Below are 16,628 nucleotides of genomic sequence, written 5' to 3'. Positions count from 1 at the left end.
GATGAGCCAGAGGTTTGCACCTGGGTTCAGAGACCAAGCAAACTCAACCAAAAGCAAAAGGATTTTTTACATACTCGTTTTAAGTTCATTTATTTTAAGAAAGCGCGGCATGAGAAGAGGAGGGGCAAACAGAGAGAAACAGAATCCCATGGCGCAGAGCCCGATTCTCCCGGGACCGTGAGACTGTGACCTGAGCCGAAATCAAGAGTCGGACACTTAACCAACGGAGCCCCCCAGGCACCCTGTTCTTGTACGAAGTCCATGTTCAAGAACAGCCAAGAGTCACGTTAATTTCAGGTGCAACCAGTGACACCCTGTCAGCTACCCCTCAGTAACTAGCTATGCCCCCCCCCCAAAACAAAACACACAAACTAAGTATCAGTAAACCTAAACAAAACACAAAACCCCACTGTGGGGGGAAGGACACAATAACCAAGTCGTTTTCTGTTTTTTTTACTGTGGTTAAAATATACGGAATACATACCACATCTAAGTGCACAGCTCACGGGCGGCAAGCACACTGACAGTCATGCAGCCACCCCCTCCATCCGTCTCTAGAACTTTCCATCTCCCGAAACTGAGACTCTGTTCCCATGAAGCACTGACTCCCCGCCCCCCACCACACCCCCCACTCCCACCATCTACTGTCTCTGTGGATGGAACTCCTCTAGAGACCCCCCGTGAGTGGAGTCACATGGACGTGACCTTCTGTGTCTGGCTTCCTTTGGCAAACAATGTATGTACGTTTGCAGGGGCAGGGGAGACGTGTACCACCGTTAGACATGCTACAAAGCTGTCACTTGGAAAACCAGGATTGATCCACAGACAAGAGGAGCTTGAAACAGACCCATGTCCACCTGGGATTCCAGAGGAGTGTGGCAATTCGGGCAGTAAGGACCCGCTAGGCATTCACAGTATCAAGAGCACTATCTGTCCCAGGGAGAAAAGATACATCCCTAAGTCATACCAAGCCCAGGAGCAAATCCCAGAAGTCAAGGCCACGTGTAAACATACCAACGTTAGGAACAGACGTTTGCAAAAACAAAAAACGGAAAAAGCTCTCGCAAACTGTGTAACTGACCAGGGACTTGTGCGTGTTAAGCGTATAGAACACACCTGCACACGGGAACCAACAGCACCTGCAGCCTGGTCGGACAGACAGCCAGCCAGCCCGATCCCGCCACGGACGAAGGCTCTGAACAGACCTCCCTCCAAAGATGACGCTGAAGTGGCCAGTAAGCACACAAACGCTGCTCAGCGTGGCCAGGCGTCAGGGAAAAGCAGCCCGGGCGACGGCGAGGACGCAGCCCGCCCCGCCAGGAGAGCCGCAGAGGGCAGGGGTGTGCGGACGAGACGTGGGGCGGCTGCGGTGCTGACCGCCGGGCGGTTCCTCCAATGGGCAACCAGCCTCCAGGCGACCCGGCAATTCTACTCCCAGATACACGCCCGAGAAAAATGAAAACACACGTCCATGCGAAACTTGTGGTGAATGCCCACAGCAACATTATTCGTAACTGCCAAAACGTGGAAGAACTCGCTGTCCAATGGCAAGCAAATGGATACACACGTCCACAGCGCACGCGCACATCCCTTGACCGCGAAAAGGAGGCGCCCACCCCCGCCGCCCTGCGGTCGGTCCCCAAACACACGATGCTCAGGGAGGGAACCAGACACGAGAGGCCACGCAAGGTGTGAGTCCATGTGCGTGAAACGTCCAGAACAGGCTCATCCACGGACGGGAAGGGGGCTCGTGGGAGCCGGGGTGGTGGTGGGGAGGAATGAGTGGTGATGGGGACGGGGTTTCCTCTGGGGTGACGAGTTCTAACAGTGACAACACTAAAACCCACTGAACGGTGTGCCGCGAATGGGCGGCTTGTGTGGCACAGAAGTTATATCCCGATAAAGCAGTTACTAAAACAGAAAGAAAAGCAAACTGGGGGAAGACTTCCTGAAATCAGACGGTAACGGGAGGAAGCTGGGTGATCTCAGTGCAAACTTCTGCGCGAGAAAAGCAGCAGGAAACCAAGTCGAAGCAACACGGCAGCACTGCCTGCCTCGCGCACATGGACAGGGCCCGATGCCCGCCGTCCACCCCCCCGCAGGCTCGGTACAGGGACGGGAGAGGACGGCCACCCTCCGGGGCAGCAGGCACCACAGAACAAGGGGGCTGAGTCCTACAAGGGGGCCTAGGGCCTACAGCCTCGAGCAAGGCCACTCGTCGCAAACTGGTCGTTCTGCCTTCCAGACAGGCCGCTTTATTGACTCCAATACTTCTAATTCTTAAAAACACCCGGCAGCAAGTAGCGACTCGCTCTCTGCCGCCACAGACGCGGCTCACAGATGTCCCCGGGGCCACCCTATAGGACACGGCGACAGCAAGGCGCTGGGGGCCAGAGACTTGGACCCAGGACTGCAGTTTGTCACCGGGCGCCGGAGGGCCTCCCTGCGCCGTCCCGTTCCCTCCGGAGGCGCCCTCACGTGGGGTCCAGGTGAGGCCACACACAGACCTTCAGCCCAGGGGTGTGGAGAAGCAGCAGTGAGGAGGTTCCTGGGGTGACTGTTCCCACAGGGCGGGCCGGCTGCCGCCCTCAGCCTGGGTGAGGGACTCCGGGCCACTGGACGAGAGGAAGGACGAAGGCGTGTTAGTCGGTCCTGCGAGCCTGAGCCAGCTGCCTCCAAGCCCGGCGACAAGTGGATGACACACGAAGGACCGTGGGCAGCGGGGAGAAGGGGCTCTCCGGCCACAACCCGGTGGGCGGGAACGATGCGCTCCCTCCCGGGCCGGAGACGGACAGGCCCTCCTGCTCAGCACCCCCGAGAGGCGCCATCTCACCTGCGAGCAGGGCGGCTACTGCACCAGCCGGTAGGTGATGTACCTGCCCGCGGTCTCGCTGGGCCGGATGATCTTCACCACCTGCGCAGGTGCCAAAGCAGAACAGGGGCTGGGGCCTCCCCACAGGCTGAAGTCACAGCCCACCCCGGATCTGGGGTGGGGGGGGGCCCTGGGTGATGGGGGGGGCGGGACTCCTCACCTGCCCTTGGGGGAGCCCCAGGTGAGGGGGGGGGGGCGAGTCCTCACCTGCCCTCGCTTTATCCCAAAGTAGCGGGCCACCGGGTCTCCGGCCTGGATCCTGGGCAGCTGGTTCTCTCGGAGTTTACTGAGCAGCTCAGTCAGGGAAAAAGCCAGGCTCAGCTGACGGGGGTGGGGGTGACTGGGGTACGGGGGCCCAGGGGAGGGGGCCGAAAGGATACTACCGGGCCAGGAGCTCGGTCACCTCCTCCTTGGTCATGACGACGTGCTCCGGGACCAGCTGCCAAGAGGAGGAGCTGAGGACAGGCCCCGCTGAGCCCCCACACAGAGAAGGGGTGCGGGGCGGGCCCTGGCCAGCTGCCTTGTCGCGCCACGTTAACCAGAGGGGCCAGGGTTTACAGAGGTCCTGGCGCAGCCCCATCCTGCTCCCGCCTCCACGTGTGGACGGGGGTCCCCAGACTGCGCCTCCTGCAGACCAGCCCTGGGGTCCCGCCCCCACCCCCCGGGGCTTCCTGACTGTGCAGGCCAAGCAGACCTGGGGATCTGCATTCCTGGTTATGTTCCCGGGTGATGTTGCCGCGGCCCGTCCGGGACCACACTCAGGGACCAGACCGGCTCTCCGCAAAGCGGGAGCATCCAGCCCCGGGGACGCGTCCCCACTGTCTTCCTACTCTCAGGCAAACGCCCACATCTCTGCCATCCCCCAGCGGGTGAGGGACCGTGGGGCCCGGCACTGCCTTCCCAGCCTCCCTTCATCCCTCGCTAGCCCCCGCTGGGGAGGAGGGCCCATTCCCCGCAGCCCCCACCTGAGGTCCCCACCTCATGCTCTGTGATGTTGATGAGCAGCTCCTGTTGCAAAAACTGCTCCAGGACGTACTTGGGGGCCATGTCAACCAGCGACTGGAAAAGAGACTGCCCTCAGGCACAGCCAAGAGCCAGGACCACCCCACCGTTGGCTCCCTGGAGGCTGGCGGGGGCGGGAAGCCAGAGAGGGTTTGCTTTCACACCCCAATAAACCGCCAAGCGTTGCAATTCAGCAAAACCCACCACCAGGCAGCCGGGCTCCTCCGCAGGGAGAGCCCGCCCACCCAACAGGGGCCTCGGCCCGGTGTCACGGTGACAACCAGGTGATGCTCGCGTGTTTCCATCTGACAAAATGCTCCCGGGGCTCGTCCTCGAGCCGATGGGGCTGGGAGTGTCCTGCAGCCCCCAAGCACAGGACGAAAGTGCTTACTGGTCCTCCGTCCCGTCCCGTCACAGACGGGGCGCCGACCGCCCTGCCACTCTGGCCCTGCCCCTCAGCGAGGGACAACCACTCCTTCTCAGATCCCAGTCCCCGGGGGTCCCCTTGGGATGGGCGAAGGGCCCCGTGAGGAGCTGTGGCAGGAAGGGAAGCGAGGTGCTCAGGGCCGAATGAGAGGCAGCGGGGCTCAGCACCTGGGCGGGGCCCCCACCCACCTGCTTGGCGGAGGGGGTCATGCCCTGCTGCACCACGATGAGGGCGCGGGTGATGTTCTCTTCCTGCATCCGCTGGCAGTACACCTTGATCGTCTTGATGCCGACCTTGGGCTCCTCTGCGGACAGAACGCACGGCGGTCTGCACTGCCGGGGCCCCTCTCGCCGTGCGGGCCCGGCTCCCTTGCCCTCTCGGGCACCCGGGCGCTAGCTCTGCGGTGCCGAGGGGCCCCTGTGCCACTCCGGAACGGCCCCTTCTCTCTGAGGCCTCAGCTTCCCCACACACACGACAGGAACGTGGCTGCTGGCTCCCAGACCAGGGGGCTGGCCGCCTCCACGTCACCTGGGGAGCTGAAAGGTGCCTGGCAGCCCAGACTTACTGGACCCCTTCCTGGAAGTAGGATCTGGGACGCATGTGGTCCGGGGCCTCAGTGGTTCCAGGGTTTGGGAACGCCCACATCAAGCGCTTCGTCTAGTCTACGGGAGCCCGAGGTCCCACCACGGAGACTACCTCCCGTCCCTGCACTGCCGGTGGGGTGCCAGGTCACCACGGCGCACAGGCCCAGAGCCTGGCACGATGGGGACCTCTGGACTCCGGGAGCCCAGCAGACGGGCAGCCCCTGGTGCCAGGACCCACGCGGGGCTCCCGGCCAGGCCCCTGCCCGCTGCTCCGTCACGGCACCCTCCTGAGACCCTCGCTCCACCGACGGGCAGTATCATGGGCTGAGTCGTGTCCCCCCCCAAGCCCTTACGTTAGAGTCCCAACCCCCAATACCTCGAACGTGACTGCATTTGGAAACAACGCTAAATTTACGCGAGGTCATCGGGGCAGACCCGAATCCAACCAACTGCTGTCCTTCTAGGACACGAAGACAGACACGCAAAGAGCAAGCGGCCATGTGAGGACACAGGGAGAAGGCGACAGACCGCCAGCCCTGCTGATACCTGGCGTCAGACTTTGTGCCTCCAGCGCTGGGAGCGGAGTGGTCGCAGACGCTCAAGCCGCCAGGTCGGGGGTGCTGTGTGGACTAACACGGCAGGAACCCCAGTCCTGAGCTATGGCCCACGGGAGAACACGGACGCCCCCACTCTCGGGAGGCTGAGACAGCGCCACAGGGACGCAGGCGGCTAAGCACCAATGCCTCCAATAAACACGCCTCACACACGGGGACGCTTCCTGTAAAAGCACCAGCTGGGTCCATTCTGTAAACGTGTGCCACCCCCCTTGATTCCAGGCAGTGGGCTGGGCCCCCAAGTGCTCACCCCACAGCACAGCCTCCCGACCCTTATGGGCCTCAGAGTCGGACTGCCTCAGTGGAGCAGGTGCTAAGACAGAGGGACACAGGGGGCCCGGGACACCCCTTGGTGGGCTCTACGCTCGACCTGGAAGAGGTGGCACCCGAGCTCGGTGAGGGGCATGGACAGGGCCCAGGACGGGGCCAGAACCCTCCAGCAGCACAGGAAGGGGCTGCAGGGAACGGGAGGCTTGGAGACTGGAGGCTGGGCTGATGGGGGGCGGGGGGGGGGCCAGAGAGGACACAGGTGAGTCTCAGGTCATGAGGGGTCTGGGGGCCCCCCTGGGAGGCCTGTGACGATCCTGGTGGAGAACACAGCCGAGGAAGAAAAACTGGGGAAGGGGATCGAGGAGAAGGAAGCTGGAATAAGTGCTCAGAGAAGTCAGAGATCAATGTCATCGTCTGCAGAGAAAGGGTGGGGGGTGGGGGGGCTCTCTTTCCAGGCTGGGAAGATTAAAAAGGGTCAGTGTAGACACTGGTCACACAGCATGCAGCTGCGACCATGTGACCCCGAGCAGGCCCTCAGATGGCTCTACTAGGACCGTGACCCCCAGGACACACACAGCCAAGGACCAGCAAGGCCCTCACCTGGAAAGAAGACGAACATCTGGTCAGTGGGGTCGTCGTTGTGGGCCACCAGCACCGTGAGGTCTGTGCGCCGTGGCCGCCCTTCACTCGGCTTGTCCCCAAACTGGGCCTTGAACTCTTCCAGTGTCTGGTCCAGCTCATCCTGGGTCACCAGGTAGCCACGGTCATGGCAGAGCTGCAGAGAGAGAGAGAGCGAGAGAGCGCTAGCCCAGTGACCTCAGGGCAGAGAGAGCTGGCGGGAAGAGCTCGGGCCAGATGAGGCCACTGCAGAGAAGGACACGGGGTTTGGGGGCCTGATGCGACAGGTGCGTGTAGACGTCAGACGGAAATGGGCAGGTGGGGACACAGACCAGGGCACACCCCAAGAGAGCCCCTGCGCTGCTCCAGACAACCAGCTGCCACACACGCAACTGTCACCTTATCCTAAGCCTCGGGGACAGGCCATGACCGGGAAGCGGTGGCGCAGAGCTGTGGCCCTGGGGTCTGGGTGGGAGGGGCACTGCTGGACTGGCCAGGGCTCCTCCAGTGGGTGAAGAGGATCCAGACGGAGAGAGGGAAGGTCAGAGCTGCTACCCGGCCCTGCGCCCACCCCTTTTCTCCATGAGCCCCCTGGCCTGATTGTCCCTCCAGAGCCTGCAGGGCCCCCAGCACAGCCCCTGGGCACGGCTGCTCTGGTCCCTGCCTTAGAGCAGCTTTGCAAAGCGGTAAGAAGAGGCTGAATGCGGCCGCCTGGGCTTAGTTCCGGCGGGATTTCTCCCAGGCCTGGGATCGCACGGGTCCCCTCCCACCGGGCGGCTAAACCGCACGCCTTGCAGCGAACGCTCAGCCAGACTGTTGCTGTTAGTTGTCCCGAACAACGCGAGGAGCTCAAAGGTGGCGGCCGAGGCCGTGAAGTAGCCGCCGAACAGAAACATCAGTCAGACGCCCTCACTGACCAGCAGGGCTCCCACCCAGCCCCGATTCTGGGATTCTGTCAGGCACCCGGGCTAGAGCCCAAGCCTTCCAGGAACAGGCCCAAATGGGAGAACAGGGGTCCGCCGTCTCTCTCCAGCTCGAGGGAGACCCCCTCCTCCCCACCCCCACCCCCCGCCCCGCCCCGGGACCGCCGGTCTCCCGGCTCGGCCACAGGCCGTCGGCCCCTCCGTCCTCCACGCGCCCCGGCCCCGCTGCGCGCCGCAGGGACCTCGTCCTGGTCCGACCTCGCCGCGTTAGCCGAGCAGGCTCACCTGCATGATGGTCTTGCGGATCTTCCACAGCCGGTACGTCTCCTCCTCGTCGTCCATGGCCGCCGCCGCTCCGCGTCAACGCGCCCCAGCCCGGCAGTACCCTCGCCAACTGCGCCTGCGCCGAGCCATTGTCAAGCCCCCAGTCCGTCTCGTGGAGGGCTGTCGACAGCGAACGCCTGAATCCACACACCTTCGGGAGCGGCAGCGCCTAGGGCAGCCCGGGCCTTCAGAGAGCGGCGGTTGGCTGCGCGAGAGGCGTGCGAACGGAACCGCCCACTCTCGCCTCGGCAGTTCTCGCGTGGCCTTGGCCGCAGGGCCTCTCGGGAGTTGTGGTTTCCGCTCGACGCTGGTCTGAGTTAGATTTAGAATCGTGGGAGGCGGAGGCGAGCTACGGGAGGGGAAACTGAGGCCGGACGGAGGCAGCGGTCTCCTCGCTTCCCAGAGAGGGCCGGGCAACTTTGTAGGCCCTTTGTAAATATGCATCCAGGTGCTGCGGGCCGCGTCCAACTTAATGCCCATGAGCCTTGGTGTTCCCTTCTGTGCAATGGAAATAAAGTGTCCCCGTTTTAGAGGATTAGGTGAGAGTCTAAAGGGACGGCTGTGCTTGGGAGGAGCCTGGCATAGCTCCTGGGTTCATGAGGTGCTCCCACCTGTGTCTCCCCGCAACCCCCACTGCGCATCCACCCCTGCCCCCAGCTCAGCGCTCGCCCCATTGGAGGCGCATCAGGAGCTTCTCATTGAGCGATACGTTCACAGAGACAGACATTCCAGGGAGACACAGGACAGAAACGGTGAGCACAACAGACGATAATGTTACAAGGTGACAATGCTATGGAAGAAAAGGTAGACCACGCTAAGCAACGTGGGAGACTTTCAGTGTCAAATGGGGAGGAGGTCAGGGAAGGCAAGGAGCGAGAGAGACTCTGGCAAAAGCCCAAATAGAAGGAGGAAGCTGTGGGAATGTCTATAGAAAGGTCTATCAAAAGGTACAGCGTGTGCAAAGGCCCTGAGGCCGCACTTTGCCTGGTGAGTTGGCAGCAAGGAGGCCTGTGGGGGGAAGGGAGGACAGGAGGTTAAAGAGTGCAGTGAGGCAAACCCTGGGAGGCCTTGTTGCTTGGGTTGAAAAGCTTGGGTTAACTTTGTCAGTCACTCTCAGTGTTTGAGCAGGGAGACCAAGGAGGGGTGGAGAGGATGACCTGGGCAGAGTCCTGGTATTCTGAAGGTGGAGCCCACAGATTTGCAGATGGACGGGACACGGAGAAGAGAGAGACAGAGAGGGAGGAGGGAGAACAGGGCAGCCCTGACTGGGGCCAACAGGCCAGGGAGAAACAGGTGTGGGTGACAGATTAGAAAGGGGCTCTGGAGGGGCGCCACTGGGAGTGGCCCAGTCGGTTGAGCGTGTGACTTCAGCTCAGGTCATGATCTTGCGGTTTGTGGGTTCGGGCCCCATGTCGGGCTCTGTGCTGACAGCTCGGAGCCCGGAACCTGCTTCAGATTCTGTGTCTCCCTCTCTCTCTGCCCCTCCCCTGTTCATGCTCTGTCTCTTTCTGTCTCCCAAAAATAAATTGAATAATTTAAAAATTAAAAAAAAAGAAAGAAAGGGGCTCTGGGGGCACCTGGCTGGCTCAGTTGGTGGAAGAGAAGTTCACGCTCCACATTGGGCATAGAGATTACTTAAAAAATAAGAATAAAGAAAAAAGAAAGAAAAGAAAGAAGAAATGATCTCCTTGCGGCCCAAGGAGAGAGATCAAGGAGACCTTGGGATATGAGTGGAATCCAGGGCAAAGTCCAAGGTTGGGAGGGGGGGGGGAGGGGCGGTGCAGCAGACTTGTGGGAGTCAATGGAGATCAGAGGCTGGGCGCGGTCACCGAACAGATCCGAGACCAGGACCGGAGCCTTGCCAAGATATGGAGGCCGAGGAGAGGGAAGAAGCAGCGGAAGGGCACAGAGCGGGGCACAGATCCTGAAGCAGTGGCCTGGCCTCCAGTCCTGGCTGTGTGAACCGAGGCACATCCCTTAGCAATTTTGTACCTAAATGTCTCCCTTCCCCCCGCCTCGTAGAACAGGGACAAAAACAGCACCCGCTTCTCAGGGCGCTTGACTAATGATGGCAGTGCCTGGCACCAGCAGTGTTACATGAGTGCTCCTTGGTAGAATAAAGGGCGGTAGGAGGTTGCCAGGTGCCCTGGAAACAGGTGAAGAAAGCGTCTGGAGGAGGAGGAGGGAGAGACCAACCATCATGGCCACGAAACGGCAGTTTGAGTCTGAGCAGATGTGAAGATTGGACGGGAGCTTGGTGACCCCAAGGAGGGCGGATCAGGAGGGGGCCTGGCCAGGGTGGGATGGATGAGAGGAAAGGAGTTGGAGATGTGGACCCGAATGCCAAGGGGAGGGGGGCCGAAGGTGGAAGGAGAGGGAGCTAGGAGCGGTTTTTTTATTTTTTATTTTTTATTTTTGGGACAGAGAGAGACAGAGCATGAACGGGGGAGGGACAGAGAGAGAGGGAGACACAGAATCGGAAACAGGTTCCAGGCTCTGAGCCGTCAGCCCAGAGCCTGACGCGGGGCTCGAACTCACGGACCGTGAGATCGTGACCTGGCTGAAGTCGGACGCTTAACCGACTGCGCCACCCAGGCGCCCTTAGGAGCGGTTTTAAGATGGGAGAAAAGGCATCTGTCTAGGTTGCTGGCGTGAAGGCAGATCTGGCAAGGGGAGAAGGCAGGACTGTTGGAACCTGGGGGCGGGGGGAGGCCGGCTCCAAGGAAAGGTGGCCCGGATAGTACCCCAAGAGGGCCCAGGCATGGGTGGCAGGTGAATACAGTAGTGGGTGTGTAGATGTTAGGCAGTCTTGCTGTTCCACAGGGCACAGAAGAGACAGGAGAAAGGGCTCACAGGGCCAGGTGGGCCTCAGGACCCCAGAGAGGCTGCCAAGGCCTGAGCATCATTCTGATGATTCAGAGTCCAGTGACTGTGCCCTCAGCGCCAGGACACAGAGACAGAGTGGCAAGCTGCTCCTTCGCACCTCTCGCCATGCTGTATCACATGGCCGAGGCTGAGTCCAGAACTCTGGCCGCCATCCACACGCTCCTGGGTGGGGATATAAAATGGAGTGGATGGAAAACAGTCCGGCAGCTGCTCACGAGGTTAAACGAGGCTTACCATCTGACCCGGCAATTCCACTCCTAGGTGCATACCAAGGAGAAATGAAAATGTACGAAAAGAGGGAGGGGGACAAAACAGAAGAGACTCCTAAATATGGGGAACAGAGGCTTGCTGGAGGGGCTGTGGGAGGGGGCATGGGCTAAATGGGAAAGGGGCATTAAGGAATCTACTCCTGGAAATCATTGTTGCGCTATATGCTAATTTGGATGTAAATTAAAGAAAAAAAAATTTTTTTTTAATTTAAAAAATGAAAATGTATGCCCATACAAACACTTGTACAGCATTACAAAGGCAAAAGTTCAAAACAACCAAATTCCATCAATATATGAACAGGTAAACACACTGTCCACCACGCATGGGAACATTACTTGGCCACGAGCGGAGCAGGAGCGAGGCGCCCACACCCGCCGCCCCACGGACGGACCCCGAACACACGACCGACGCTCAGGGAGGGAACCCGTCATGAGACGCCACACGGAGTGTGAATCCACATGTGTGAAACTTCCAGAACAGGCTCTTCCACGGACAGGAAGGGGCTCGCTCATGGGGGCCGGGGGCTGGGGGAGGGGACAGGGAGTGACTGATGATGGGGACTGGGTTTCCTTTGGGGTGATGGGATGTTCTGGAATTACCTAGCGGAGATGGTTGTACATTTTAAATATCTTAAAAAAGTGTGCACTTCAAAATGGCTAAAATAGTGGATTTTATGTTATGTGAATTTTATCTCAATTAGAAAAACTTTCCACTTTGAAAAGGCCTCTCGCCAGTGGCCAGCTGAGCCCCCTCACTGGGGACACACAGGAACTTAGGCCACCACAGGGAAGCCTTCCTGGAGCCTTGAGACTGTCCCAAGACTCCACGGCCCCCTCTGTGAGACGGAGGGTCTCTGGCAGAAGCCGTGAAGCCCGGACGCCCCGCCGGCAGCCGCACCTCCGGCTGGCCTCCACATGGGTTGTTGTCTTCGCCTCTGGCCACCTCAGGACATGGGTGCTGCCAGCTCGCTCCACCTCTCTCCTCCTGCGGGGTGGGCACAAGGGCGTTGCCCTGAGCTGTTTTCCTGGCCCATCCTGCAATAACCAACAGCCTCGGGGGCCATCTTTATGACAAAGTTATAGGTCACAACTGCGGCAAAAGTGAAAACAGCAGTCTTCCCCCCAGGGCCAGACAGGCTCCTTCCCCAATGTGGCCGTGACACCCCGCGGTTCCAGGGGGGAAGCAATATGGGCGGCACGTGCGGGGGGGGGGGGGGTGGGGTGGGGTGCTCCTTCTTGAGAAGTGAGGCTGCCCAGGTGGGACTATGGGGGCTCTCTTCCAGGAGGTGACTCAGACAAGTGGGCCTCTGGTAGCCGCACTGGAGGGAGGAGGCCACGTGAAGGCCATTGTGCAAGACAGGGCCTGGCCGTTGGAATGGGCTTCCTCATTTCATTGCACTTCTACCTCTAAGCGTGGCGCAAGGCCAAGGGCCCTTGGCCAAGGGCCCTTGCTGAAGCTCTGCCCTTTGGCAAGCCTGGGTGGGAGGGGGTCTCATTGGCGCCCCCCAAGTGAACCAAGCCGAGAGTCCTACCCCCTCCCCCGTCTCTGCAGCAATGTTCACGGGAGGATCCGAGAAGGGGATAAGAAGTGCACTGTAGCACAAGCTGAAAACACCCACTCGTCCACAGGTCAAAGTCCAGGCAGGGCTGGGAGTGGGGGCGGACGGGCCGCTGAGGAATTCCTTGGCTCAATTCCCAAGAGCGGGCGGTTCTGTCTTCTGGACCGACTCGGCCAAACGCCTGAGCACGCCTGCACTGTGTGCAGACTACTCCCCCGGCGTGTGCCGCCGCTGCCCCGCACACACCTGCGCGTCCTCGCGGCCACAGGGGCCCGCTAACCGTCGCCTGGTTAGTGGCCCCGGGCTCACGCGCTGCTTGTAACGGCAGCGTGCCGTTTCGTGGCTCGCCGCTGGGTGGTCCCCGGCCTTCGCTGGGCCCACGGGCGGGGCGCCCCCGCAGCGACACCGCAGTCTCCAGTGAGCTGGAGTCTGACCCCGACTGACTTTATTTACTTTTAAAAGACAACCTCCAGTGTTCAAAGAGCTGGGCGATACGTCTGGGAGTTCGAGCCCCCCACCACGCGTTTCCAGTACTATCTCAAGTGGTCAGGCATCCCCCGGTGCCGAGGTCAACCAGCCGGATAACCGTCCTAAACTCGCCGACGCGCCGCGCCTCCCGCGCGGACCTCGCAGCCCTCCCCGCCGGCGAGCATGCGCAGTCGCGCAGAGCCACGGAGCCGCAGCCCGGCCCGGCCCGGCCCGGCCCCCGCCCGCCCCTCACCCCGGCCTCCCATTGGCTGGTGTCACCACGTGTCCGCCCCGCCTGCGCGTACAACCAATGAGGGCTCTGTTGGGCGTGGCCTAGGGCGGGGAGGCCAGGCCCGCCGGCGCGCGTCCATTGGTTGGCTCGGCGAGGGGAGGAGTCGCTGCCTCCGGCGCCCCCGCCGCCGCGATGAACCTCAGCCGCCTGTGCCGCCTGCTGAAGCCGGCGCTGCTGTGCGGAGCCCTGGCCGCACCCGGCCTGGCCGGCACCATGGTGAGCTGGGCACCGGAGGCGGGCCGACGGGCCGTTGGGCAGGCGCGCGGGGCCGCGGAGAACTCGGGCGGGGGGCGTTCGGGAGCAGGCCTGGGCAGGAAGGACCCCCGATGGGGGCCTCCGGGTTGCGTCGAGGGGGCTGGGTGGCTTGGGCACCCTCGGCCGCTGGCGCCCCCGGCCGGGGCCCGGCGAACGGGAGGCGCCCGGTGGGCTGGAAACCCCGGGTCACGCGCCGAGGGGCGTCACCGCCCCTCCCCCGCCCCGTGCTCCCCTGGGCCCCGCGCGGTGGCGTCACAGACGGGCGGCCGGGCGCCCTGGCTACCGGCCCTCTGTCCCCCCGGCGCGGCCCTCGGGCACAGGCGCGGCCGGAAACGGTCCGGCATGGGCCGCACAGCCGCCGGCTCCCCGGGTCGCCGCGGGCAGCGGCGCCGGTTGCCGGGCAGGCGGCGGCGCCGAGTTCCCCCGCGGCGGAAGGCTGGGGCTTGCGGGCGCAAGAGGGCGCGCCCCCGACGGAAGGAGCCGCGTCTAGAGAGAGCGGGGCAGGCGGCGCTCGCGACCTGTGATAGCGGCTGTAGCGCCGATTCCCGGGATCCGGTGCGCGCGGGGCCCCCACACCCGCCGCTGGAGCCACCTGGCGGGGTCCCAAACCCTCTTTGGGTCTCAGTGTCCTCTGTCAAATGCGCCCTGCAGCGCAAGCGGCGGGCGCCTTCGAGGAGGAGGAGTCCTCAGTTTTTCCTTGTCCCGGGGACATGGTTTTCTTGGCGCGGATCCGCCTGGGAGTCCTTCCTCTGGGGACCCTGAGCTGGGCGATGGGCCAGGTGGCAGCGAGGTCCACAGGCCCCTCATGGTGCCCTTGCCTTACAGTGTGCCTCCAGAGACGACTGGCGCTGTGCTCAGTCCATGCACGAGTTCTCAGCCAAGGACATCGATGGACACATGGTTAATCTGGACAAGTACCGGTGGGTACATACCTGCCTGGTGGGAGAGGCAGGGGAAAAGGTCGATGGCCCTGACCTGGCCTGACTGCACCATCTCTCCTCCAGGGGCTTCGTGTGCATAGTCACCAACGTGGCCTCGCAATGAGGCAAAACGGAGGTAAACTATACTCAGCTTGTCGACCTGCACGCCAGATACGCTGAGTGTGGTTTACGGATCCTGGCCTTCCCTTGCAACCAGTTCGGGAGGCAGGTACGTACTTGGCCAGCTGTGTCCCTAGGTGTCCCTGTGTCGGGATGGTCAAGACTAGGGTGGGCGGGTGTGGGGAGAAGATCTGGGTCGGGCCTGTGGCAGCGGGGACCAGGGGGAGTCCAGGCTTGTCCTCCCTCACCCCAATGTCCCTGCTTGCCCCAGGAACCAGGGAGTAACGCGGAGATCAAGGAGTTCGCTGCTGGCTATAATGTCAAGTTCGATATGTTCAGCAAGATCTGTGTGAACGGGGATGATGCCCACCCGCTGTGGAAGTGGATGAAAGTCCAGCCCAAGGGGAGGGGCATCTTGGGAAAGTGAGTGCGGGGCAAAGGAGAGGGCAGGGTGGTCCGCAGGGACCCCGGGGGGCCCGTAATCGCCACAGATTTCTCATGATCTCACATTTGTCTTCTAGTGCCATCAAATGGAACTTCACCAAGGTAAGAAGGGGGAAGGGGGGACAGGCTAGGACCGTGTCCAGGGCCAGCTCCTGCCCCTGGGTCCGTTTATTCAGCCCCAGCTCAGTGCCCTGCCCAAAGGGACTCCAGCCCCGGGGGCCGCATTTCCCCCCCCAGAGCTGCGGGGTCCCTGTTTTGATGCGGCCCCTTCCTGCAGTTCCTCATTGACAAGAATGGCTGCGTGGTGAAGCGGTACGGTCCCATGGAAGAGCCCCTGGTAGGTTCCTCTGCAGGGGCCCGCTGGGGGGTGGGGGCCAAGGAAGAGGCCAGCGCTGACCCCCTTTCTCCCCACAGGTGATCGAGAAGGACTTGCCCTGCTACCTCTAGCTCCACAAGGATGTGCCCCCCCCGCCCCCCCATGGCCCTGCCCCTGCCCCTCGGAGCCTTCTACCCGGCACCCATGACGGTCTGCCTGAAAACCAGCCTGCTGGTGGGGCAGACCCGAGAACCCGGCGTGCACCCCCTGCCGGAGGAAGGTTCCTCGGCCTGGCTCGTGGCTCGGCGCCCCCCACCCCTGGTTATCTTGTGGGAATAAAACGTACAAATTGGCCTGCTGCAAGTTCCTGCCTCCCTGGGGTGGGTTTGGGGGGTAGGCGGGGAAGCCTTTTGCCCTGGGGACCTTCTGGTTCAGGGGCAGGAGGGTGGTGTTAGCTCTCCAGGCTCTTGTGAGTTCAGGAGTTCTCTGGCTTCCTAGGGCTGCGTCTGTGCCCGCTAATCTTAGCAGCCCCGCCTGCTGGGCACAGGCTGATCCTGTGGGAGGTGATAGGAATTACTGGCTGTGACTCATCCAGGGTATTAGCCCGCTGCTCAGGGCCTGCCTGTGGCCGGTCTTCCCCAGTGCCTAGATGGGAGGCCAAGGGGGCTGGGGCCTTGTGGCTCTGCCCACTGGAGGGACCGGGCACGGGGGGTGGGCTGAGCATCAGGCCGAGCTGGTCTGGGCACAGAGCCGTGCCAGGCAGGGCCTGTGCAATAGACAGGCCTCACTGTTGGACACTGAGCCAGGGCATCCAGGCCTGCCCACGGGGCCTCATCTGGTGCAGCTGTGGGGGCGTTATCCACAGTCCCCCGCCCCAGGAAGGGGTGGGAATAGCCTGAGGCCATCAGTCCTGCAGACCAACGCTCATCCATGGTCTGGGGGGCCTGGGAGGCATGGTCACAGCTTCCTGCCTGTAGCTGCCTGGGGCCATCCTGGCAAGGGAGTAGGGGATGGCATGGCTGGAGAGCAGTTGGGTCTGTCCTGTCCCTACCCACCCCCCCCCCCAGCCCCCACCAATTTCCAGTGAAGGTCAGCAGCAGAGAGATGGGGCTGGAGGGCTGCAGTAGCCAGGCTGAGAACCCCAGCCACCCTAGAGCTGCTTCCCCTGGGTCTCCCGGCTCCTCACCTGTCCATGTCCTGGCTGGTGGGAGACCCTTCTAACCTGAGGACCAGACCCGGGTGTGCTTCCGTGGTTTCCGCGAAGGGCCTGGCGTGCGTTCCTGCCTTCCCAAGGGCTCAGCTCTTGGTCCTCCTGTCCTGGGCTGCCCCACCCACCTGAACCAACACTGTGAGGGAGCCTTGGGAATAAACCAGAGCAGGGGCCGCAGCTGTGCACACCAGAGACTAGGGGAACTGCTCTGGAGAGCACCACCACCCTGAGTGTCCCGGGGTGTCGGGGGGTGTT

The 16,628-nt window shown here is 62.1% G+C and overlaps 2 protein-coding genes and 1 long non-coding RNA gene across 4 annotated transcripts; 1 reads left to right on the top strand and 2 right to left on the bottom strand.

Annotated features, from left to right (window-relative positions):
* Positions 1-2,254: 2,254 nt before the first annotated feature.
* On the bottom strand, positions 2,255-7,741 carry POLR2E (RNA polymerase II, I and III subunit E). Its single transcript, XM_058728596.1, has 8 exons — positions 7,596-7,741; positions 6,370-6,544; positions 4,490-4,605; positions 3,851-3,931; positions 3,253-3,311; positions 3,080-3,158; positions 2,834-2,914; positions 2,255-2,615 (listed from the first exon to the last, which is right to left on the bottom strand). The coding sequence occupies exons 1-7, from the start codon at positions 7,650-7,652 to the stop codon at positions 2,849-2,851; spliced, it is 633 nt and encodes a 210-aa protein (XP_058584579.1). The 5' UTR covers positions 7,653-7,741; the 3' UTR covers positions 2,255-2,615; positions 2,834-2,848.
* Positions 7,742-10,970: 3,229 nt separating this feature from the next.
* Positions 10,971-13,041, bottom strand: LOC131510908 (uncharacterized). The gene is made up of 2 exons (XR_009261240.1): positions 12,409-13,041; positions 10,971-11,774 (listed from the first exon to the last, which is right to left on the bottom strand). It is a non-coding gene; the product is annotated as an uncharacterized LOC131510908 (long non-coding RNA).
* Positions 13,042-13,178: 137 nt separating this feature from the next.
* On the top strand, positions 13,179-15,516 carry GPX4 (glutathione peroxidase 4). Of its 2 annotated transcripts, none has more exons than XM_058728593.1 (7): positions 13,179-13,324; positions 14,189-14,283; positions 14,368-14,512; positions 14,675-14,826; positions 14,925-14,949; positions 15,125-15,184; positions 15,262-15,516. In XM_058728593.1, the coding sequence occupies exons 1-7, from the start codon at positions 13,241-13,243 to the stop codon at positions 15,292-15,294; spliced, it is 594 nt and encodes a 197-aa protein (XP_058584576.1). In that variant the 5' UTR covers positions 13,179-13,240; the 3' UTR covers positions 15,295-15,516. The 2 variants fall into 2 exon arrangements, with proteins under 2 accessions (XP_058584576.1, XP_058584575.1); XM_058728592.1 differs by lacking the exon at positions 13,179-13,324 and adding an exon at positions 13,680-13,918.
* Positions 15,517-16,628: the final 1,112 nt, after the last annotated feature.

Source organism: Neofelis nebulosa, chromosome 4 (genome assembly GCF_028018385.1).
Source record: "Neofelis nebulosa isolate mNeoNeb1 chromosome 4, mNeoNeb1.pri, whole genome shotgun sequence".
Classification (NCBI taxonomy): domain Eukaryota; kingdom Metazoa; phylum Chordata; class Mammalia; order Carnivora; family Felidae; genus Neofelis; species Neofelis nebulosa.
This window is presented reverse-complemented; position numbering and strand designations above follow the sequence as displayed.

Bases quoted from the DNA above. Each gene is read 5' to 3' on its own strand.
- POLR2E (XM_058728596.1), bottom strand. From the start codon at position 7,652: ATGGACGACGAGGAGGAGACGTACCGGCTGTGGAAGATCCGCAAGACC. The intron at 3,312-3,850 runs GTGGGGACCTCA...TCCTCTTGGCAG, and splicing joins TCAACATCACAGAGCATGAG to CTGGTCCCGGAGCACGTCGT. The intron at 2,915-3,079 runs GTGAGGACTCGC...GCACCTGCGCAG, and splicing joins TTGGGATAAAGCGAGGGCAG to GTGGTGAAGATCATCCGGCC.